Genomic DNA, 22,877 nt, shown 5'->3' with positions numbered 1-22,877 from the left:
ATAGTCTTTACCAGAATGTTTCCAAAGGGATCTATAACACACAAAAGGTTAAGAACCCATGATCTAGTTTGACTCTTATTTTACAGATAAGGAAATGGAGGCCTCCAGGGGTGGCTTAGTGGAGACAGTGTTGGGCCTGGTGTCAGGAAGACTTGAGTTCAAATCCATCCCCAGACACTTGCTCGTTATGTGACCCTGGGCAAATCAGTTAACCTCTCTTTGCCTTAGTTTCTTCAACTATGAAATGAAAGAAATAATAGTGTATACCTCACAGGGTTATTGTGAGGATCAAATTTATAAAATGTGCCTATACATAGTTACATGGTAGGTGCAATATAAACTCGTGTTCCCTTCTCTTCCCAAGGTAAGAAGACTATTTTACATAACCATCTCCCACCCATACCCCAGTTCCAAGACCTCTGTCCAGGTCACTTTAGAGAACTCATGGAGCAATCTCTAAACCTGGCCACAGGTTCTGAATCTGAATTTAAACCCATTGCCTGCCCCCTCCCCCCTCCCCAACAGCCTGGTAGTTTTATTTTCATCACAATATTAACAGACGCTTTGAGACCTTCTAATGCCTTTTATTTTGCTTTAGAGGCAAATCTTGCACAAATAAATGACTGTGAATTGTGTATCACATAGTAATTCCATTTTTAGCACTATTCTATGACTCTAGAAAAGGAAGAAAAAAATTGAATCGTAGTGACTACAAATTTCAAATGAATAAATTGAGGATGTACTTATTTCGATCATTTAACAAGAGCTTTAACATTTATAATCCATAAAAGTTCTCCTGTAAGTGGAAATTATATCCATATGATCCTGCTTATATAAGAGGCTGATAGCTGTCCACCCTCTGCAGAAGCGTCTCTGAATATCCAGGGGAGTAATACCTGAAAAAGAAAATTTCCTATTAGATTCTTGTGAATGCATCTAATATGCTAGGTTGAAAAAGATTCATCCATATCAGGTGTATTCATCTGAATTGATTCCTTGAGTCAAACCTCAAACATACCCTCGAGAATTCTGCATAATTATTCTCCAGCAATGCTTTATGCATAACTTAAGACGATATCAATGAACAGAATACTGTCTCAGAATAATGGCCAACTCCTACCAGATAAATGGCAAAATATCTAAGGAAATAAATGTCATAGCAAGGAGGAGATATTTTCAAAGCAAGAGACTTTCTATACAATGGGTTGGGAATTGTTTCTAGGCCAATGAGAATGGCCAAGTTGGTAAGCTATGGTGCACTGGCTTTACGAAAAGAAAGCCAATAGATAAAATGATTAAAGTCACATAAGTCATGTGGTATAAGAGAAACAAGGCTTCTAGAATAAAACATTGCCATTGGACTATTGAACTATCTTCTAGTTAATTAGAAAGCAGCTCACCCCTAAAACTCAAATATTTCTGGGAGTATACTTTGCTTCTAAGAAGCTGCTTTAGAAGGGCTGAACCCATTTTTATAATTTTCATTAATAAATAATTGCCATTTACAAATATTCTGAGATAGAGAAAAAAGGACTACAATAGACAACTAGTTTGCAAATTGTTCATCTCATAAACCCTACAAAATACATCATCTGTGTTAGGCAGTTCTAGAACGAGTCTAGAGCACTATGAATTTATGCTTTTTTAGAGCTAATCTTATAACACATGATTTAAAAAAATAATATGTCAAGGAGAAGCCTGACATTTTATTTGCGATAAAATGACTTCATATGACATGGAAAAATATATGCCCAGAAAACAACAGTAAATAAAACTTTGCAGATTAACTAGAAGAAAAATCTATGATAGGTACTTACTTTTTTTAACAAGTATTTATTAAGTATGTGCTGAGCATTATGCTAAGAGCTTTACAAATGTTGTCTCCTGTGATCTTCTCAACAACCCTTCTAGGTAGGTGCTATTATAAGCCCCATATTGCAGATGAGGAAACTGAGGAAGACAAACATCAAATGCCTTGCCCAGAGTAACACAGCTAGTAATTGTCTGAGGCAGGATTCAAACTCAGGTCTCCTCTTGACTCCAAGCCCTCTGTTCTATGAACTTCCATACCTGACTGCATCCTAGAGTGAGGAAACTGGGGAAGACAGATGTTAAGTGACTTGCCTGGGGTCATTTAGCTAGTAAGTGTCAAGATGCTAGATTTGAACTCAGGTCTTCTCAGCCTCCAAGCCTCCACTCTGTCCACTGTTCCATCTCACTTTCTTATCCAAGAAATGGGAGACTTGGAGGAACAGGGAGAATGAGAGGTTGCAAAAAGTATCTAGTTCTTCAATATCCCCATGAAAATAGCAGCAATCCAAGAAAGGCAAGTCTTATGAATTTATTTTCCCTAGACAAAACCTAAGGATAGTGGATGTGTTTTGTTCCCTTTTTACCTTTCTCTATCCTCAGATGTTTGACCCAATAAAAAGCCACATAATTTACATTTGACTACTTTTCTTTTCTTTTTTTCTTTCTTTCTTTTTTTTTTTTTACAATTTTTCAAGATAAGGTTAACAAAAACATCACTACATTTTTTTTTCAACAGAATGCCTGGAGGCATCCATTGTAAAAAGATCTCCCCTGGGAAATGTATCCTTAAAATCTTCCAATCCTTGAAAAATTTCCTTCAGCAGTAGGCCCCTTTGAAGTTTACACTGAGAAATTTATAGCTTATATCTGACTACTCTCTCCCTTACACGGGGCACAGCATTTAAAATATACTCCCACCTCCTGCACCCCACATGTCTGTCATGAGTAAGGTCAATGGAAGAATTCCAATAGATTTTTTTAATGAGAAGGGGAGGAGATGGTTGAGGGAAAATGGTCTCTTTAAAATTAAGAGTTCCCAATCTGTAACCACAATCTATTGGTCAATTTTGAAGACTGGTCCCATGTATTCTCACCAAGCTGTCTGCCATTCACTGTTCATGTGCCCCAATGAGTCTCAAGAATCCCTAGTGGGGAGAAGAGCATGGCTGGTAGCCTTCCTTCTCACTTCTGTGAGCACACTGTAATATCAACATTGCTTCAGACTTCAAACCATTTATGTCCAGAACTTCGAGGAAATCAAAATGAGGCTACCAGGAAAAGATAGGAGACTTCTGCTTTTAAAACTTAAAAAAAATCCAAATCTAACAAAAGCCAAATTTCACCAAGTTTTCTTTTTTAAAAAGCATTTATATTAATATAGGCAATATGGTCTTCCAATAGGAAGACCATAAATGTTCAAGTGGTATCATTTGACTGTTCCACCAATATAATATGGCCTTCAAATTTGATATTCCCATATATGTTAATGCTTTTTTTTAAGTAATAATTTCATCTCTGGGTAGTCATACCTTTCACCAACAAAGATTGGGAATTAACCCCTCACCGCCTCAAGGAGGTGATCTTCATAAGTTCCTTCCTAAGTAACCAGTCTCAAGGTAATGAACTCTGCATTTCATTAGGCTGGGTCAAGTCAATGACAGACATAAAGTCCTTTACTGGTCCTTCAGTCCAAACCTTTCTGGTCTGGTAGGATCTGTCAAACTTTATACTCCACTGACATGGACTTTGAGAAACTGAGATTGGCTCCATATCATAAGCAGTCATCTGAGCAGGACTTTAATAGAGAATACTCTCAGATACTAGATGCTTGAGTAGAAGGAAAAATAAGGGGGAATATACTGAGGCTAATTTTTTAAAGTTTCTTTTTCCTCTATCACTTACTACCATTCTCTTTACTCCCAAATCAGCTATGTCCTTTAAAAATGTCAGGAAAATTGGAATGAATGAATAGAATTTGTTGATCACTTACTATGTGCAAAGGATTGTGCCAAATGCTGGAGATACAAAGAGAAAAGTGAGACAGTCCATGGTCTCAAGGAATTCACATTCTACTGAGGGGGATAACACATATGGAAGGTTTCAGCTGCAAGTCAGATGGAAAGGTCCCATGATCCTTAGAGTACAGAAGCTAAACAGATGGCAATGCTTCTTCTTTAAATGTCATTTCCACTAATACAATAATAGAAGTTTCTGATGTTAAACCATTTGACACCATAGGCTGGAAATATTACTATTCCAAAGACTCCAAGACTCTTCAGTTCAGGATCCTGGGCTATCTCCATCAGGGTACGATGGCAGATAGTGGTCAAGATGGAATTCAGGGCTGGTTCAATATTAGAAAAACTGTCAGCATAATTGACAATATCAATAATAATGACAACAAAAATCATATGATATCAATAGATGTAGAAAAAGCCTTTGACAAAATACAATGTCCATTCTTATTTAAAAAAAACACCACCACTAGAAAGCATAGAAATCAATGTAACCTTTCTTAAAATGATAAGTAGTCTCTATCTAGCTATCTATCAACTAGATAGTCCTGCAGTGGTTAGAGCAGTGAGCTTGGAATCAGGAAGACCTGAATTCAAATCCAGCCTCAGAAACTTTCTACCTGTGTAACCTTGGGCAAGTCACTTAACCTCTATTTGCCACTGGGGAAGGTAATGGCAAATCACTCCAGTATCTTGCCAAGAAAACCCCATGGATGAGGTCCATGGAGTCACAAAGTTGGACATGACTGAAACAACAGAACGACAACAAATCTATCCAAAAGAAAGAGCAAGAATTGTCTGTAATGGGAATAAACTTTAAGCTTTTCTAGTAAGATCAGGAGTAAAGCACAGATGTCCATTTTCACCACTGTTTTTTGATATTGTGCTAGAATTGATAGCCATAGCAATAAGACAAGAAAAAGAAATGGAAGGAATAAAAATAAGCAATGAGGAAACAATCCTTTGTGGTAGTCAGGAGGACTAACACCTTTGGTATGAAGACTTGAAAAGCCCTATTCAGAGCTGCTCATCCTCTTTTGGTATCCACTAGATTCACCCAACTCTTATCTGTGGCTCTGAAAAGCTATACCAGGAGTAGTGACCACACCCAGGTAAACTTTCTCAGCAGATGGGCTGAACCAGGTTGAGGGTAACCTCAAACCAGTTGGTGGGTTAAAGGCATGTCTACACCAAGCATGTGAAGACTTCCTCAAGTGGAATGGGCAGATGAGAATAATTTGTTCCAACAGATATAAGGGTGGCTGAAGCAGGCACTGTGAAGCACTTAGAGCTTGGTCAGACAATGAAGACACCAAGGTCATCCACTGCATCACAGGACATCAACAGTCATCTTGACTTTTGTCTTACCACTGGACTTCAATAACTTAGGAAGAAAGAGTGAGGCTGATGACTTTGTGCAACTCTACCTCACTTAAATCCAATCATGTGCAAGACATCACTTATGATGTCTTTAGTCTTCTTCGAAAATGAAAGACATACAACATATTTAGACAACCCTAGAGAATCAATTCAAAAACTAATTGAAATAATTAACAACTTCAGCAAAATTGCAGCATATAAAATAAACCCGTATAAGTCATCAGCATTTCTATATTCTACCAACAAAACCCAGCAGGAAAAGATAGAAAGAGTAATTCCATCTAAAATAACTGCAGACAATATAAAATGCTTGGGAGTATATTTGCCAAGACTAACTCAGGGATTATATGAACACAATTACTAAACACTTTTCACACAAATAAAGAAAGATCTAAACAATTTGAGAGGCATTAATTGCTCAAGGGTAGGCCGAACCAATATAATAAAAATGATAAATCTACCTAAGTTAACTTACTTATTTAGTGCCTAATCAAACTAACAAAAAAATTATTTTATAGAGCTAGAAAAAATAGTAACAAAATTCATCAGGGAGAACAAACGATCAAGAATATCAAGGGAATCAGTGACAAAATAAGTTAAGAAAGGTGGCCTAGCAGTTCCAGATTTCAAACGATATTACAAAGTGGTACACCAATCACAGCCTGAAAGAATGCCCCCAAAATCCCAGGGATGTCATAAACAATATCCAGAGTTTCCAGGTCAAAGAAAAAAATATTATAAGCAACCAGGAAGTAATAATTCAAATAAGGAACTACAGTCAGGATCACACAAGACCTGGCAGCTCCTTTTACAATTGTGAATTGATCTTGGAATACAATATTCCAAAAAACAAAAAATAAAGACTTATAAGCAAGAATAACTTACCCTACAGAGTTGAGTACAATCCTGAGGAAGAAAAATAGACCTTCAAGCATTCCTGACCAGAAAACAACTATAAAGTGAGTTGTTGCTATCATTTGTCCTTCATTCCCGAAGAGGAGCATGGCATCAGGAAGGTCATACCATGACTTGCAAGTGAAATGGATTTAAGTGAGGAAGAGCTGTGCAAGGTCACCAGCCTCATTCTCTCCTCCAGAGCCATCTGGGTCCAGTAGCAATATAAAGAGAGTAGACACTTTGAAATGTAAATAAGTCAAAAGAAACTAGAAAGATAAACTTATTTGAACAATCTGGAGTGACTATACAATGAGGAAATGCTAACATTATAATACTAGGAGAAAAAATAAGTGTCCCCTCAGATCCATAATGTCTTCAAAGGGCATTGAGGGAATCATATGGGGTGGATTAGTTCTTTTCTGATGATTTTAAGAGAGAAAAGAAAAGGGAGGATAAAAGGAAATTACTAATGTAGAGAAGATGAAGAAGAGGGTAGAACTTACTATTTCTCATAATTATGGTTGATGAGAAGAATAATATGCAAACTTGGAGTAAGGGCCAGAGAGAGTGGGCATTTGATGAATTTCCCTCTTATCTGAGTCAGATAAAAATGGAGAAAAGTTGTCAAAAATGAAAATTCACCATTGTTGAAGAGTTTGAGGGCAGAGAGGCACTGTTGGGGGAATTAGGAATTGGTTTAGCAATTCTGGAAAGAAATTTGAAATACCCCCAAAATCATTAAATTTGGCGCCCCCTTTGACCTAGCAATAGCACAACTATGCTTATACTCCAAAGAAATCAAAGAAAAAAATAAAAGGGATCCATATATACAAAAATATTTAACAGTAATTTTTTCTTGTAACAAAGAAGTAGGGGTGGGCCATTAATTAGAAAATGATTAAACAAATTATGGTATGGGAATGAAATGCAATACTTTTGCATTATCTTAAGATAATTTGCAATATTTTAAGAAATCATGAAAGGGATAGTTTCAGAGAATCCTCAGAAGACTTGCAGGAAGAGATGCATAATAGAGTAAGTGGAAAGGGAGCAATTTGATAGCTAGCATTTATGTAACACTTTAAGGTTTACAAAGTATTTTATGACTGTTACATCATTTTACCCTTGTAACAATCCTGAGGGCTAAGTGCTATTGTTATCCTCATCCTTTTACAGATGAGGAAACTAAGGCAAACAGAGCAGGCAGACAGTCTTCTTGACTCCGGGTCCTGCACTCTAACCACCTGAATGCATCAGTGACAGCATTGTAAAAACTAAAAAAAAGAACTTTGAAAGACTTAACAACTCTTATCAAAGCAATAGTCAATCACAACTAGAGAAGAATGATGATAAAGCATTCTCTCCACCTCCTGATGAGAGACAATGATCTCAAGATACCAGATGAGATGTATTTTCTGAATATGTCCATGGTGTGAGTTTATTTTCCTTGATTATGTATATTTGTTATGAGAATTTTAGTTTGTTTTATTTTCCTAATGGGCGAAGGATGAGAAAAGGTGAAAAGTTAGCAATGATGATGGCCAAAGAAAAAATGAATAAAAGCAGGCCATTGAAATATTTTGTTTTAAACACACAATAGAAAACAGGAGTAAGTTCAAAAGGAAGCAAAGACAAATAGGAAACTGTTTGAAAGTAACATTGAAATTTTTTCCTACATTTTCAAAAGACACAAACCGTATGGAATTAGGAATCATAATTTCATATAGAATTCTACTTTTATGTTCTAATTTATGTAAGTAAATATTGGTTTTGGTGAAGCATTCATCCAGAACAAAATTAAGTTATAAAAAGGGGGAAATGTTAGTGAATAAGCCCTTCTCATAGTTTTACTTAGGGTCCTGTTCGTGAATTTTTAGTCTATTTGAAGGACAAGTGTGTGGGATAGAAATAATTTTAGTTAATCACAGTTGAAAAGCCACATTTGTCTACAACATATCATGTAGAAACATAAGAGTTCACAGCTGATTCCTAAGTCTGTTAGCTTAATAAGCATTAAAAATCTTTAAGTACTTTATTCTTTCAAAATTGTTTCTGTTGCCAAATAATTCTCATAATTGCATAAATACAAGAATGTTGAATTTTTCTGATTTGGTTACTTTGTTTAATAATATAATTTTCGTATATTTATAAGTGGCATTTTGGTAAACTTTAATGTTTGATTTCAGATTCTGAAAGAGTTGGATGACTACCAGTTAGTTAACTGATAGCAAATAAATAAATATCCAAAAGTCATCTTAGCTCATAGCATAGGAGATATCAATGATAAAAAATGGCCCACTAACAAAAGTCCTAGATTAAATTCCACCATGCCAGGACTGTCATTTTTCTACTAAGACTCAATTAAAATCTTTCTTCCCATATTAGTATCGTAAAGAGACTTCCATTTCTTTAATATCCATTTTTGTTTTTCTCAGAAATTACACTTATATTTAAACTTTTATACTTATATAGGCATCTAGGTGGTGTGGTGAATAGAGTGCTGGGCCTGGAGTCAAGAAGACAAGACTTCAAATGATGCCTCCGACATATAGCTGTGTGACCCTGGAGAAGTCACTTAACCTCTGCTAGCCTTAGTTTCCTCACCTGTAAAGTGGGAATATTAATAACACCTACCTCCCAGAGTTGTGGTGAAGATCAAATGAAATAATAGTTGTAAAGCACTTAGTACAGTGCCTAGCCCGTAGTAAGCCCTATATTAATGTGGTCACAATTGTAGTAGTAGTAGTAGCAGCAGCAGCAGCAGCAGTAATAGTAGCAGCAGTAGTAGTAGTAGTTATAGTAGTAGTAAGCTGCATTGAAGAATAACTGGGGTTTGGGGGTGAGTTATTGTTTTTGGTCCCAGTTTGTAAGGCATCAACATTTCTGAGGGCTTCAAAAATAGGTACTATCCTTAATAGATAATAATAAAATTTCTCAATTTTCCTTTTCAATAGATGTTTTACATTTTTCTACTTGCTTCTTTGATATAAGCACTAAACTCATTCTTACAGGCTTGTACTCAGAAGAACCCCCATTGTTCATCATTTGTTCTTAAAGGATAAGAAAGATCCTTGCAGATCATGACCCTGTGCTAAAAGTATTGTCTTGGGAACCAGAGGACCTCAGTTCATAGACTGGCTCTCCTATTTTAGTACTCAGATGACCTGGTGTAAATCATAAAGTCTTCTTTATCTTGTTTCCTCACTAGAAAAAGGAGAAGGTTGGACTAGATTGCCTCTAAGTTCCCTTTAAGTGCTCAATCTATGATCCTATGATAATCTTAATAGATCATGTTTGTGTTATTAAAAATTGTTTGTTTGTTTTTTTACCAGACCTGTGATTCCACTGGGGATCCAGAGAATTGCTGATGCTGGAATTCTCCCTAGGATTGCAGACTGGTGCCTGCTCTTCAACTTTGAAACAGTTCACTCCTTCACACACTATCCAGGACCCTACTCAACAGAACCCTCCAAAATTCATAATTTGCTCTTTGAGAATTACGTTAACAAAATGTGATGACACAGCAAATTGCAAGTCATGGAGGGACTGGAACCTAGACCCTTCTAAATCTGAGGCCAGCTCCATTTCCATTACATTATGCTGCTTCATCTCTGCCTCAAATATATGTCAGATAGACTTGTGTGGCTTTGGACAGTCATTTAATTTCTCAGTACCTCAAATACTCTAAGACTATAAACTGTAGAATACTTGCCAATATACAGTAGCAAAAGGAATTTCCTCACCAAAGAGTTCTCTACACCAATGAAATCACAGGTCTGGACCAAAAAAATTCTGGCAAGTTTTTATTCTGTATGGATTTTGTAAAATAAAATGGAGGAGGTAAAACTTGGAGTTAAAAAGACCTAGTTTCAAGTCAATCGACCCATCAATAACCTTTATTACAGCCCTCCCTCGCTCAAATCAAAGTCAACTGCAACTCATGCCATCATTTCCCTGATGTCATGGTCCTCTTCGAGAACGAAGGACAAACACAAGCCTTCATTAAATGTCCATGTGTCGGGCACATGGTAGTCTTGCTTCTGCTATGGGTAATTCAGTTTTCCAGTGGCCCAGGCAACTCATAAAACTATACATCACAGAGGAATTGCCATTATATATTGATGCAGAGAGCTTCCAAAGAAGTTCCTACATTGATCAAATTACAAGTTTGGACAGGAAAAAAAGTTTTTGGCACAGAATACTTTTCATGACCATAAGTCCATACATCTTTATGTCTTTGTTCTTATTTATTTCATATTCGTTGATTCCACTTTTTATTAGCACTAAAGCTAAGGCATAATTCTCATCTATCAGTTTCCTTTTCCTCATTTTCCTGTTGCCAATAGGTCTTTTGTTTTTATTGCTCATTTACTTCTTTGGTCTGAGTTCAGAGCATTCCTCTACACACTTAATAGATCTCAACTCAATGGAACCCTCCAAAATCCACAATTTGCTCTTTGGGAATGACTAGCAAAGTATGATGGTGCAGAAATCAAATCACAATATCAAGGATAATTTTTGGCACTATTAAAATCAGTGTTATCCTAAGCTAAGCTAATTGCAGATAATTATCACTAACAATAAATAGAAAGTGTGAATAATGTTATATTACATTTACATTAATCTAGAAAAAAACTTCCTGTCATATTACTCTAGGGATCCTGCATATAGTCAACAGCATTATTTAATTTTTTGGTACCTAAATAGTAGGTCTGTTCTTTCCTACACTCAATAGCTCCTTTCTGCTTGCAAAGCTCTCTTTGAAGTCAAAATGAGCATTATGCAAAGAAGAGATATTCAGGGAAAAGAGGAAAATGAATTTAAAATATCGTGGGCCTTTTGCAACCAGACAATCACAATTTAAGGCAGTTTAAATTGAACCTACTATGTACTTTATTAATTTAATTTGCACAATACGTCTGGGGTACTGTTTATGGAACACATGCTAAATGAGCAAAGACATGTCCACATCGACTTGCAAATAATTTTAACGAAAAAATTTTTGACAAAGAAAAGAAGGGGTGGGAAAGGAAAGAGATTCATATACAGATCTCATGCAGCATATCAGATTGCCCAGTTGGAAGCAGTGAATAGAAAATATAAGTTTGAAAAGAGCACAACAATGTTGCCATTGTGAATAACTAGTATTCCATCTTTCCCACCTCACTATTTCTTCTGGGTAACAATTGTTAATATTGTTGATGTATTCTTGAAGAAGTGAGCCAGGTTCTGCCTTTATCTCTTGAACCTTTTTAAGACCACCACTTGTAACAAAAAGTCGCCGTGCTTTGCTATCATGGGGCAGTACCTGGAAAAAGAAGGGATAAAATGAAAATTGCAGCTCTTCTTTTACGGGACCCTCAAAAGTACTATTAGGTCATTACTATTCCCAAAATTCCGAAGGAGGTAAAAACAAAGCTAGAACCAAGATGTCTGTGGCATAATGAGACTAATCTTGCTGATAAGATTTTTCTTTTTTCAAATATTTTTATTTGATGAAATATTTCCCACATTTAAAAAATTAACAATTTAAAAAAAATTGAGTTCCAAATTCTCTCCTTCCCCCCTCCCTCACCCCTTGAGAAGACAATATTTTGATTATACATGTGAAGTCATGAAAAACATATTTCCATATTTTGTTGATAAGATTTTAAAATATTTTCCCCCAGTTATATGTAAAAACATTTTAAACATTAATTAAAAAAAATTGAGTTCCAAATTCTCTCCCCTTTCTCCTCCCTGAGACAGTAGGTAATCTGGTATAAGTTATACATGTGCAATCATGCAAAACATATTTCCATATTAGTCATTTTGTGGAAGAAAACAAACCAAATAAAGAAAGAAAGTATTAAAAAAAACCAGAATATGCTCTGATCTGCTTTCAGACTGTTATTTCTTTTTCTGAAGGCAGATAGCAGTTTTCATCATGAGTCCATCGGGGCTGTCTTAGATCACTGTATTGCTGAGAATAGCTAAGTCATTCATGGTTGATCATTGTACAATGCTGCCGTTATTGTGTACAATGGTGTCTTGGTTCTGCTTACTTTGCTCTGCATCAGTTCATGTAAGTCTTTCCAGGTTTTTCTGAGAGCATCCTGCTCATCATTTCTTGTAGCATAATAGTATTCCATGCAATCATATGCCACAACTTATTCAGCCATCCCCAATTGATGACCAACCCTCACTGATAAGATTTAAAGAATTTCCTTCTTAAAAACAAACAAACAAAAAAAAGGAGCATGGAAGCACTGCCTTTTTGAGGCCAACAATATGTCATTAAAAGTATAACAAACTGCTCCCACAAAAAAGTAATATAATTCCAGTTCTGCAGCAGGGATCAAGCATAATATTTTGTGTGTCTATTTACAAGTTTCTTGTAGATTCACCTATTCTTGCTTATCTGCTTTTCACTGAATGAAAATCTAGCCTTGGGATGAAGAAGATGTCTATTCCTATGGGTGTGCAGACAGTGCATGGATATATGTATCCGCCCATGTACTTTTTCCCCTGAGTCTCTTGAACAGAATGCTTCACCAGTGACTCAACATGCAAAAATACCCATCTTCCTTCCACAACCCTACCAAGCAAAAAACCACAAAGTCAGTTTTGACTCAGGTCTGTCCTTTACTCTGTATATGTATATTTCATTGACACATTTGGCTGCTTTTTTACTTACCTTACTTAAAGTCTCTACAACTACTTGGATAGACAGCAGCAGGTTATATCATCGTGCCCAGTGGTTAGGAGGCCTGCTTTGATTTGTACAGCAAAGCAACTTCCCTACCAATATCCATTATTCTATCCTTTCTCTTGTCCTACTTTCCTTAAGTAATATGACTGGACTTCTCAGTTTAAAAAGCAGCTATACATTTTTAATTTTATTTTATTTTAATTTTATCATTTTTATTTAATATTTTAGTTTTCAACATTGATTTCCACAAGATTTTGAGTTACAAATTTTCTCCCCATTTCTACCATGCCCCCAGCCCAAGATGACATATATTCTGATTGCCTTATTCCCCAGTCAACCTTCCCTTCTTTCACCCCACTCCCCCCCATTCCCTTTCCCCTTACTTTCTTGTAGGGCAGGATAGATTTCTATGCCCCATTCCCTATATATCTTGTTTCCCAGCTGTATGCAAAAAACAATTTTTTTAAGCACCTGCTTTTAAAACTTTGAGTTCCAAATTCTCTCCCCTCTTCCCTTCCCACCCCCCCCAAGGCAAGTGATTCAACATAGATCACACAGGTATCATTATGCAAAACACTTCCACAATGCTCATGTTGTGAAAGGCTAACTATATTTCCTTCCATCCTATCCTGTCCCCCTTTATTCAATTTTCTCCCTTGACCCTGTCCCTTTTCAAATGTGTTTGCTTTTGATTATCTCCTCCCCCTATCTGCCCTCCCTTCTATCATCCCCCCCTTTTTATCCCCTTCCCTTTACTTTCCTGTGGAGTAAAATACCCAATTGAGTGTGTATATTATTCCCTCCTCAAGTTGAATCCGATGAGAGTAATATTCATTCATTCCCCCTCACCTGCCCCTCTTCCCTTCCAAAAGAAATGCTTTTTCTTGCCACTTTTATGTGAGATAATTTACCCCATTATATCTCTCCTTTCTCCTTCTCTTAATATATTGCTCTCTCACCCCTTAAATTTATTTCATTTTTTTTAGATATCATACCTTCATATTCAACTCATCCTGTGCCCTCTGTCTATATTCCCTTCAACTCCCCTAATACTGAGAAAGGTCTCATGAATTACACAAATCATCTTTCCATGTAGGAATATAAACATAAAAGTTCAACTTTAATAAGTCCCTTATGATTACTCTTTCTTGTTTACCTTTTCATGCTTCTCTTGATTCTTGTATTTGAAAGTCAAATTTTCTATTTTGCTCTGGTCTTTTCATTGAGAAAGTTTGAAAGTTCTCTATTTTATTGAAAATCTATATTTTGCCTAGAAGCATTATACTCAGTTTTGCTGGCTGGTGATTCTTGGTTTTAATCCTAGATCCTTTGACCTCCAGAATATCATATTCTAAGCCCTTTGATCCCTTAATGTAGAAGCTGCTAGATCTTGTATTATTCTGATTATGTTTCCACGATATTCAAATTATTTCTTTCTGGCTGCTTGCATTATTTTCTTCTTGACCTGGAAACTCTGGAATTTGGTGACAATATTCCTGGGAGTTTTCTTTTTGGGATCTTTTTCAGGAGGTGATCAGTGGATTCTTTCAATTTCTATTTTACCCTCTGGTTCTAGAATATCAGGGCAGTTTTCCTTGATAATTTCTTGAAAGATGATGTCTGGGCTCTTTTTTGATCATAGCTTTCAGGTAGTCCAATAATTTTTAAATTATCTCTCCTGGATCTATTTTCCAGGTCAGTGGTTTTTCCAATGAGATATTTCACATTGTCTTCCCTTTTTTCATTCCTTTGGTTCTGTTTTAAAATATCTGGATTTCTTATAAAGGCACTAGCTTCCACTTGCTCCAATCTAATTTTTAAGGTGGTATTTTATTCAGTGGTCTTTTGGACCTCCTTTTCCGTTTGACCAATTCTGCCTTTCAAGGCATTCTTCTCCTCATTGGCTTTTTAGAGCTCTTTTGATATTTGGGTTAGTCTGTTCTTTAAGGTGTTATTTTCTTCATTATTTTTTGGGTCTCCTTTAGCAAGTCATTGACTTGTTTTTCATGGTTTTCTTGCATCACTCTCATTTCTTGTCCCAATTTTTCCTCTCCTTCTCTTACTTGCTTTTCCAAATCCTTTTTGAGCTCTTCCATGGCCTGAGACCAATTCATATTTTTCTTGGAGGCTTTTGATGTAGGCTCTTTGACTTTGTTGACTTCTTCTGGCTCTATGTTTAGATCTTCTTTGTCACCAAAAAAGGAATCTAAAGTTTGAGTTTGAGTCTGCATTTGAGTCTGAGTTCTTTTTCACTGCCTGTTCACGTTCCCAGCCAACTACTTGACCCTTGAGCTTTTTGTCAGGATATGACTGCTTATAGAAAGTACTTTGTTCCAAGCTTTAGGGTCCAAGCCCTGCTGTTTTCAGAGCTACTTCTACTCCACCATCACCCAGGTTCTGTCACCGCAGCACTCCTCCTCCCCCAAGAACTGCCAATGAGGACGGCAATATAGATCCAAGCAGGGCACAGCAAGAGAATCTGCATTTGTGCCCACAAAGTGCTCCTTGAACTCCTGCTCTGATCTGCTGCTAGAATCCTCCCACCGTGTGAGCCAGGGACTCAGGAAGCAGCTGATGCTGTAGCTATGGAAGCAGCCTTAGGAGTTTTCTGCTGCTGCCACTGCCACCACCACTGCTGCACCACCTCCGCCACCCCCAGGGCTGGTGATTGGACCGCTCTGAACTTAATTCCGCAGTTTCCACCTAACCTGCTCTTTGGCATTTGTGGGTTGAGAAGTCTGGTAACTGTCACAGCTCACTGTTTCATGGTCCCAAGGCCTGTTCCAGCTGGCTGATTCTGGGTCTGGTCTGTTCCAGCACAGCCCACAGATGGGCTGCCCTCCACTCTCAGCAATGTGCAATAGACCCTTCCCAGCAACCATCCAGGCTCTCCTGGGCTGGAGACCTGTTTCCCTCTGCTATTTCGTGGGTTCCACAGCTCTAGAATTTGTTCAGAGACATTTTTTACAGGTGTTTGGAGGGATTTGGGGGAAAGCTTAAGTAAGTCCCTGCTTTCCAGCCACCATCTTGGCTCTGCCCCCTGCAGCTACACATTTAAAGTATGTCAAGCCCTATGGATTGGGTGGGTTTGACAGATCACAACCATAGAAACAATAAGCATCAAGTGTCATGTGGAAGCCAACAAGGCCAAGACTGCCCTATCCTAAATGAAGAAATGAGGAGAGTGTCCAGAACAAGGGAGGTGACAATTCTACTATACTGCCCCAGTCGGATCACATCTGGAGCTTTGTATTCAGGTTTGGGAACCACACTTTAAGAAGACTAGAGTTATTTAACTAAGATGATGAGGGGATTCAAGACAACACCATATTAAAAAGGGTGAAGGCACTGGGCATGTTTAACCTAGAGGAAAAAAAGGGAAACCTTAGGAACTAATTGCTGTCTTGAAATATTTGAAGGGCTATGATGAGCAATTGAGCAATTAGACTCATTCTGGTTGATTTCAGAAGGCAGAAATGAGAACAATGGGTAGGAGTCAGAAGAATATAAATTTCAACTCAATATGAGGGAAATGTTCCAGATATTCAACTAGGAATCAAGTTGGCTGCTTTGGGAGGTACTGAGTTCCCAAGCACTGAAGGTCTTCAAGGACAGAGGATTATTCTGGATCTTTAGTGACTCTTGGTTCTCTTCCTACCTGTCAGCCAAATCCCTCCTCCATACTGCGAATATGCCCTAAGACTCTATTCTGGGCCTTCTGTAAATTCTTTTCTCTCTCTCTCTCTCTCTCTCTCTCTCTCTCTCTCTCTCTCTCTCTCTCTCCCCCCCCCCCACCCAAGGTGGTTAAATGATCAGTGATCATGTCTATAAACATAATCTATCTATCTATCTATCTATCTATCTATCTATCTATCTATATCTATATATACTCTCAATCCATATCTAAACCTAGTTTCTATTCTGAAATCCAGTATGTCTATGATGCTGACAGCAGCATCACCACATCACCATATCCTTGTTGGATTCCCTATTTCAAACCAGATGTCCTTTAGACATCTTCAACTCAATATGTCTAAAAAATAGCCTCATTATTTTGCTCTCAAAATCCACCCCTCTTTTAAGCTTCCCTCTTTCTGTCAATACCACCATCCTTCTTATTGTGCAGATTCAAAGTCTCAGAGTCATTTTCACCTCCTCACTATCCTTCACCCAATACACCCAATCAACCAAGTCTTGTCAGTTCTATACCCTTACAACTTCTCTCATGTGCATCCTCTTTTCCCTATTCATACTCATAATCCTCATTATTATCTGGATGATTAGAATAGCCTTTTCTGTGATGTCCTTTCAGCCACCCTCCTCTTTATGTCATGAAATAGATGAGTTCATATACTTACCAGCTGTTTGACCCTGGGCGAGTCACTTAGCCTCTATTTGCCTTATTTTCCTCAACTACAAAATGGGGATCATAATAACACCACCCTCCCAGGGTTGTTGTGAGGCTCAAATGAGATATTTGTAAAACGCTAAGCATAGTGCCTACCATGTGGAAAGTGTTTAATAAATGCTGGTTCCCTCCCCTATATAAATGATTCCTTGAAATATTATCTTATAGTAGCCTCCTCACTGGTCTCTCTGGTTTGTCTCTTATCTTTCTAATTCATCTTTAACACAGTTGCCAAAGTGATATTCCTAAAGCACAACTCTGTTGTATCACTCCCACGCTCAATAAACTCTAGTAGTTGCCTGTTATTTCAAGGATCAAGTACAAAGTTGTCTATTTGGTATTTCAAACCTTTTACAATGTGGCCCCAATCTACCTTCCTAGTCTCATTGTATATTGCATATTATCTTATGTTATATTATGTATATTATATTTTATTATATTATTATATTATATCTAGTTATATTTATTTTAATATATTTTATATTACATATTCTCCTTCATGCACTCTTTAGTCCTTCCTGCTATTCTTCACACATGAAATTCCATCTTGCCTTTGCAGAGGCTGTTTCTCACGCTTAAAATTCTCTTGCTCTTTGCTTATGCCTTTCATCATAGATTCACTCATTTCTTTAAAAGCTCAGCTCTAATGGCACTAGATACTAAATTGCTTTGTATTTAGTGTGTGTGTTGTGTGTATGTGTGTGTATTGTGTAAAGCTATTTACTTTGTATATGCTTATATGTGTACATCTTGTCTCCCTCCCCCCATCCGAAAGGAATATGAGTGCATTGAGGTCAGAGATTGTTTTTATTTGTGACTCTGTATCTCCAATACTGAGTATAGTGCTGGAACATAGAAAAGTAAGGAAGGTTTATTTTGTTTGTATGTGTACTCTATCCCCTGGGAGACCTAGAAAATGTTACTGTAGCTCTGGTGAAAAGTATCCCCATGGATAAAGATCAATTTAGTGATCAGATGTCAGTTTCACTTTTCTCTTCTATCCTTGTGTTGCATACTACATATATTTGACAGGTTACTAATTTTTTTAAATCCCTCAGTTTATGAAAATAAATATTAATCCAGTTGAGGAAGAAAGTTAACACACTGAATCCTTTTCTGCTTTCAACTACAAGTGAGAAGAGACTTTGCTTACCTTACTGAACTGTCCAACCACATGTTTCAAAATGTTTGGAGGAGCATCATACAGGAATGGTTCAAGGGCTGGTAGATATGTGCATTTTTGGAGAATATTTTTAATAGCTTTTTTACTCTGTTGAGGTAGAAAGCAAAACATAGACAGTAAGCAATCAATGAAATCTCCACAAGAATTCATGTCTTATATTCCTGGAATTTGAAAGTGAGATCAATTTCCTGGTCTAATCTGGAGTTGGGTTTCATTAAAAAAAACCAGATGTCAGAGAGAAACCTGAGTTATATTGGATTAATTTAACATGAAATCATCTGACCAATTTCTTTCTTGTTAAATTTTAAACTCTATATCACAGTGAACTTGAGAGATCTATAAGGAAAGAAACCTGTGAATTACAAGTGACTTGCCCAAATTATCACTCCCCTGAAAATATTTCTAAATTGATAAGGTTTTCTATGTTAAAAACAAAATAGGAAGTAATCAACCCTATCCCTGACAAGGTAAGGGATGTGAGAAAATAGTATCTTAGAATTCCACAGAACAAGAGTATTATCAATTGAACAGGAGATTCTAAACCCCAGTGTGGTGGAGCAGACAAACACCAACACCAACAGTAGGACTCCCCCGCCCCACCCTCACCCATGTGCCTTAGCATAGCCAAAGGAACTGGCAGACTCTAGCTCTGAGAACCACCACCACCTTCAGCACAGTCCCAAGCAGACAGGTGTTGTCCAGTGGCTGGACCTCCACAAGCTTCAGTGTAGCCCCAGGGAAGCACAGAAACACCCCCACTAGGCCTTAGTACACACCAAACACCACTACCAGCACCCCATCTCAGTACCAAGTAAGCTGCCAGATCCCTATGGCTTCTAGAAGTGCCAGCCACCTCCCACCACACCCCCTCAGCACAGCACTAGACATGAAGGTCCCCCAGAGGCCTCAGGGCAACAGCCACATAGCACCAGCTAAACAGCCAGGGTCTAGAGCCACTGGCACAAGAAGCCTGAAACACTGCCTAACCCTAACCCTAAGTGCACCCCAAGTGCAGAAAGGAGAAAGGCCAAAAAATGAGCAAAAAACAACAACAAAAGAATATGACCATAGAAAGTTATTATGGTGACAGGGAAGACCAAGACACAAACTCAGAAGAGTCAACAATATCAAAACACCTATGGGCAAAACCCCAAAGAAAAATGGGAAGTGGTCTCAAGCCCAGAAAGAACTCATGGAAGAGCTCAAAAAAGAGCTTAAAAATCATATAAGAGAGGCAGAAGAAAAATGGGAAATGAAATGAGAGTGATTCAAGAGAAGTATGAAAAAAGAGTCAACAGCTTGGAAAACAGATTTGAATTTTGAGAAGCTAAATAGGATAAAGATAAGGATATCTATTAACTGTTTTCCAGAGGATTGGAGGAGTTAAGCACCATTTTTTTGTATCTGTCCTCATGTACTACTCCCCAATACTATATTGAATAAAATCTTAGTCATAACATATAGTCCCATTTCCCTTCAATCATGATATAGTTTGCATTGATATGAAATCAACAATGTCAAAACAAGCAGTCATGAGAAAATTTAAGCATCTTAGAAATCATAGAACATTAAAAAAGAAAAACCTAATGTAGCTACTAATTTGAGGGGGGAGGGAACAAGTGTTTATTAAGCACCTACTATGTGCCAGGCACTATGCTAAGTGCTTTAAAAGGCTTCATTTGATCTTCACAACACCCTGGGAGGTAGGTGCTATTATTATCCCCATTTTACAGGTGAGAAAACTGAGATAAGCAGAGGTTAAATGGTTTGCCCATAGCTAGTAAGTGACTGAGGCCAGAATCGAACTCAGATTTTACTTACTCCAGGTCCACTGTTCTATCCACTGCACCACCTCATTGAGACTATAACTACTGATTATAAATCAAAGATCACACTTACTGCATCACCTCTACCCTTCACTGTAATTCTCATAGCATAAGGCCGGTAACATTGTTAAGCAGTCAACCCAGGTGTTACAGACTAGCATGAATGGCACCGTGGTCTGGGCAGCAGAATAACCAGAAGGGCACCAGCCAATCAGACTAGGATGATGTCTTTCTAACGGCCTGGAAATATATGGGGGAAAAGCAAAGAGCTACATGTGAATGCCCTACATAAGGTGAATAGAGAAAATAAGACCATGGAACCAGAGCTAAGAAATCAAGACTAGAGGAACCAAAACCATACTCAGCAGGGATCATCTGCATTCATGTTCAATATTGCCAGTGGCTTAATTTGCCTGCTGTCCATGCCTAAATTCAGTCCCTATCCATCTATCAGTACCTGTGCCAGTACACAGAAGGTGTCCCAACAAGAATTTCCATGACATTGAGGGAAATACCAGTCTCTTATCCAGAAATTTTATCTAAAAGACATCAAACATCCATGTGGGTGTTTGGAAAGTTTTCTTTGTCTTTCTTTTGGAAGATAATATATTAGGCGAATATCGCTAGAGATATTTACATAAATTTCAACAAAAATCACCACCACCAACAGACTCCCATTAAATGTAGGCATCAAAAAAAATCAAGGAATCAATTCATTATTTTAATTTGTTCCTATTATAAAATTGAATCACTTATTGATTTTAAGTAAGGTATTTTTCCATTGTTTGAGGCAATTAGTAGCACTAAGTAAAATAAAATGCTTGAATTTCTTGGCAGAGTTACAGATTCAGCCATTAGCTACCTTCTTCTAACACCTGTATTAGGGGATACCTTCTGTTGCATTAACAAATTCCTATAATGAAAAGAACACTGAGCCTTTTCTGTCAAACCTTAGAATAAGCACATGCTATATATTTAGAAGCCCTGTTTTTGCTTTTAAACAACCTACATGATAAGAGCAGCAATTAATGACTTCAGCAAGTATAAATGATCAACATTAAATTATCAACATTTAATTAGCACTTGTTACCACTTCAGATGTTTTTGGCTTTTGGTGAGATTTTTTTTTCATCACAGGGAGGGTGGGGATAACAAAGTTATTAATTGCTCTTCTCATTAATTTCCTGTAAGATGCTTGAAAGTGGGAAAAAAAATGTTGCTGTCGGAAAGTTTCTATTGGCTCTGAGGTCAACCTAGTCTAAGTGAGGTGTGCCCTGGTCACAAACATAAGGGGGGAAATCCGTAAAGCCAACAGTGTATTAGCAGACCAAAAAATTGTCTGAGAAGTAAATTTATAACTGAACTGGTAGCCTGAAAGAAGTGGTGCTACCCAAATGGGATGACTGTGATGCTCAAAATCCAGATAAAAAATGGAAATCGTAGCAATCCGAGTATTTCCAACGATGTAGATCTTATGTCACAGATGAAGTTTGTGGCTAACAGACAGTATTCTTTAGTTTGCCTCCAGGTTATTTGGTGTGAAATAGACACAAGATCAAGGGTGAGACTGCTTGAAAATACACAAATTCTAAGACGCTGCCTGATAACTCTTCCAGAATCAAAATCAATTAGAAAATGGCTACAGAAGTTGACATGCCTTGGGGACAGAATGAACCTCCGTGTGGCCTTATAATTTGAAACCTGCCAAAGATTAGCAAATGAGAAGCACTGTTAGACAGTTCACAATTCTCCTAGACAACAATTTTCCAGGCTGAGCTGATGTCAAATCAAACAGACTTGAGTGGGCATTTTAAAGTCTTTAAAACAATTCCTGATAAAGCCCAAGGGCCATTAAAAAAAACAAGTCAGTGAAATAACAAATATATTTGACTGGGTCTGTTGCCTTAGGAAGACTATTGGCAGGATGAATGACTGATGAAGATGCCCCTTTTATATAATATGTGGTATAGAACTATCTTGGTGGGTTGTATACAAGGGTTTTGAAAGATATAAACTAAAGTTACTGTCATCTCCTAAAGATGATTATCTTGTCTTGATCCTCCTTCCTCTCTGCCCCCCCATACTTGTCATCCTTTCATTTCTGAAACAAAATAAGTGAAAAGCTGTTAGAAGCCTACCATAAGTCAATTCACTTTAATAGATATTTATTAAGGGCCTGGTACGTACCAGGAACTGTGCTTGGTGCTAGAGATACAAAGCAAAAACAAGGAGTGTTCTGGCCCCCAAAGAGTTTTGCCCTCAAAGAGCTTACATTCTACTGGGGGCTACAACAGGTATGTAGGTAAATGAATATGATCTAATTTGAGGATGTTTTAACAGGAAGAAAAGATTTGGCACCTAGATCATGAAGCAAACTAAGTATTCTGAGAGATAAAACCAAGGAGAAAGTGCATTCTAGGCTTGGGGGGAGAGGGAAAATGGACCACATGAGTACAATGAGATGGGAAATGGTAAATGGATTGGGGGTGGTTCAAGGAACAAAGAAGTGATAGTGTGGCTGTGACATGGATTACATCCGAGAGAGAGTGCTAGGAAATGAGGGTCCAAAAAAACAAATAATGAAACATGCCGCTTCCTCTCCACAAGGCAGTGGGGGCCTGCGAGAGCGAACATTTCAGACATTATGAGACATTTCTAAGTGTTT

At 37.5% G+C, this 22,877-nt stretch overlaps 1 protein-coding gene across 1 annotated transcript in view; it reads right to left on the bottom strand.

The window, feature by feature from the left end:
- Nucleotides 1-615: 615 nt before the first annotated feature.
- The window catches only part of SPAG6 (sperm associated antigen 6), an 82,218-nt gene continuing 59,956 nt past the window's right edge, over nt 616-22,877 (bottom strand). The window contains exons 10-12 of the mRNA XM_036761006.1: nt 18,357-18,473; nt 11,267-11,412; nt 616-896 (exon numbers count right to left, since the gene is read on the bottom strand). Of these exons, the coding sequence (XP_036616901.1) occupies nt 830-896; nt 11,267-11,412; nt 18,357-18,473 (330 nt within the window). The 3' untranslated portion in view covers nt 616-829. The remainder of the gene's footprint in view (nt 897-11,266; nt 11,413-18,356; nt 18,474-22,877) is intronic.

The sequence above is a fragment of the Trichosurus vulpecula genome, chromosome 5, assembly GCF_011100635.1.
Source record: "Trichosurus vulpecula isolate mTriVul1 chromosome 5, mTriVul1.pri, whole genome shotgun sequence".
In the NCBI taxonomy this organism is placed as follows: Eukaryota; Metazoa; Chordata; class Mammalia; order Diprotodontia; family Phalangeridae; genus Trichosurus; species Trichosurus vulpecula.
Note: the sequence above shows the minus strand (reverse complement) of the source record. Positions and strands in the feature narration are given on the sequence as shown.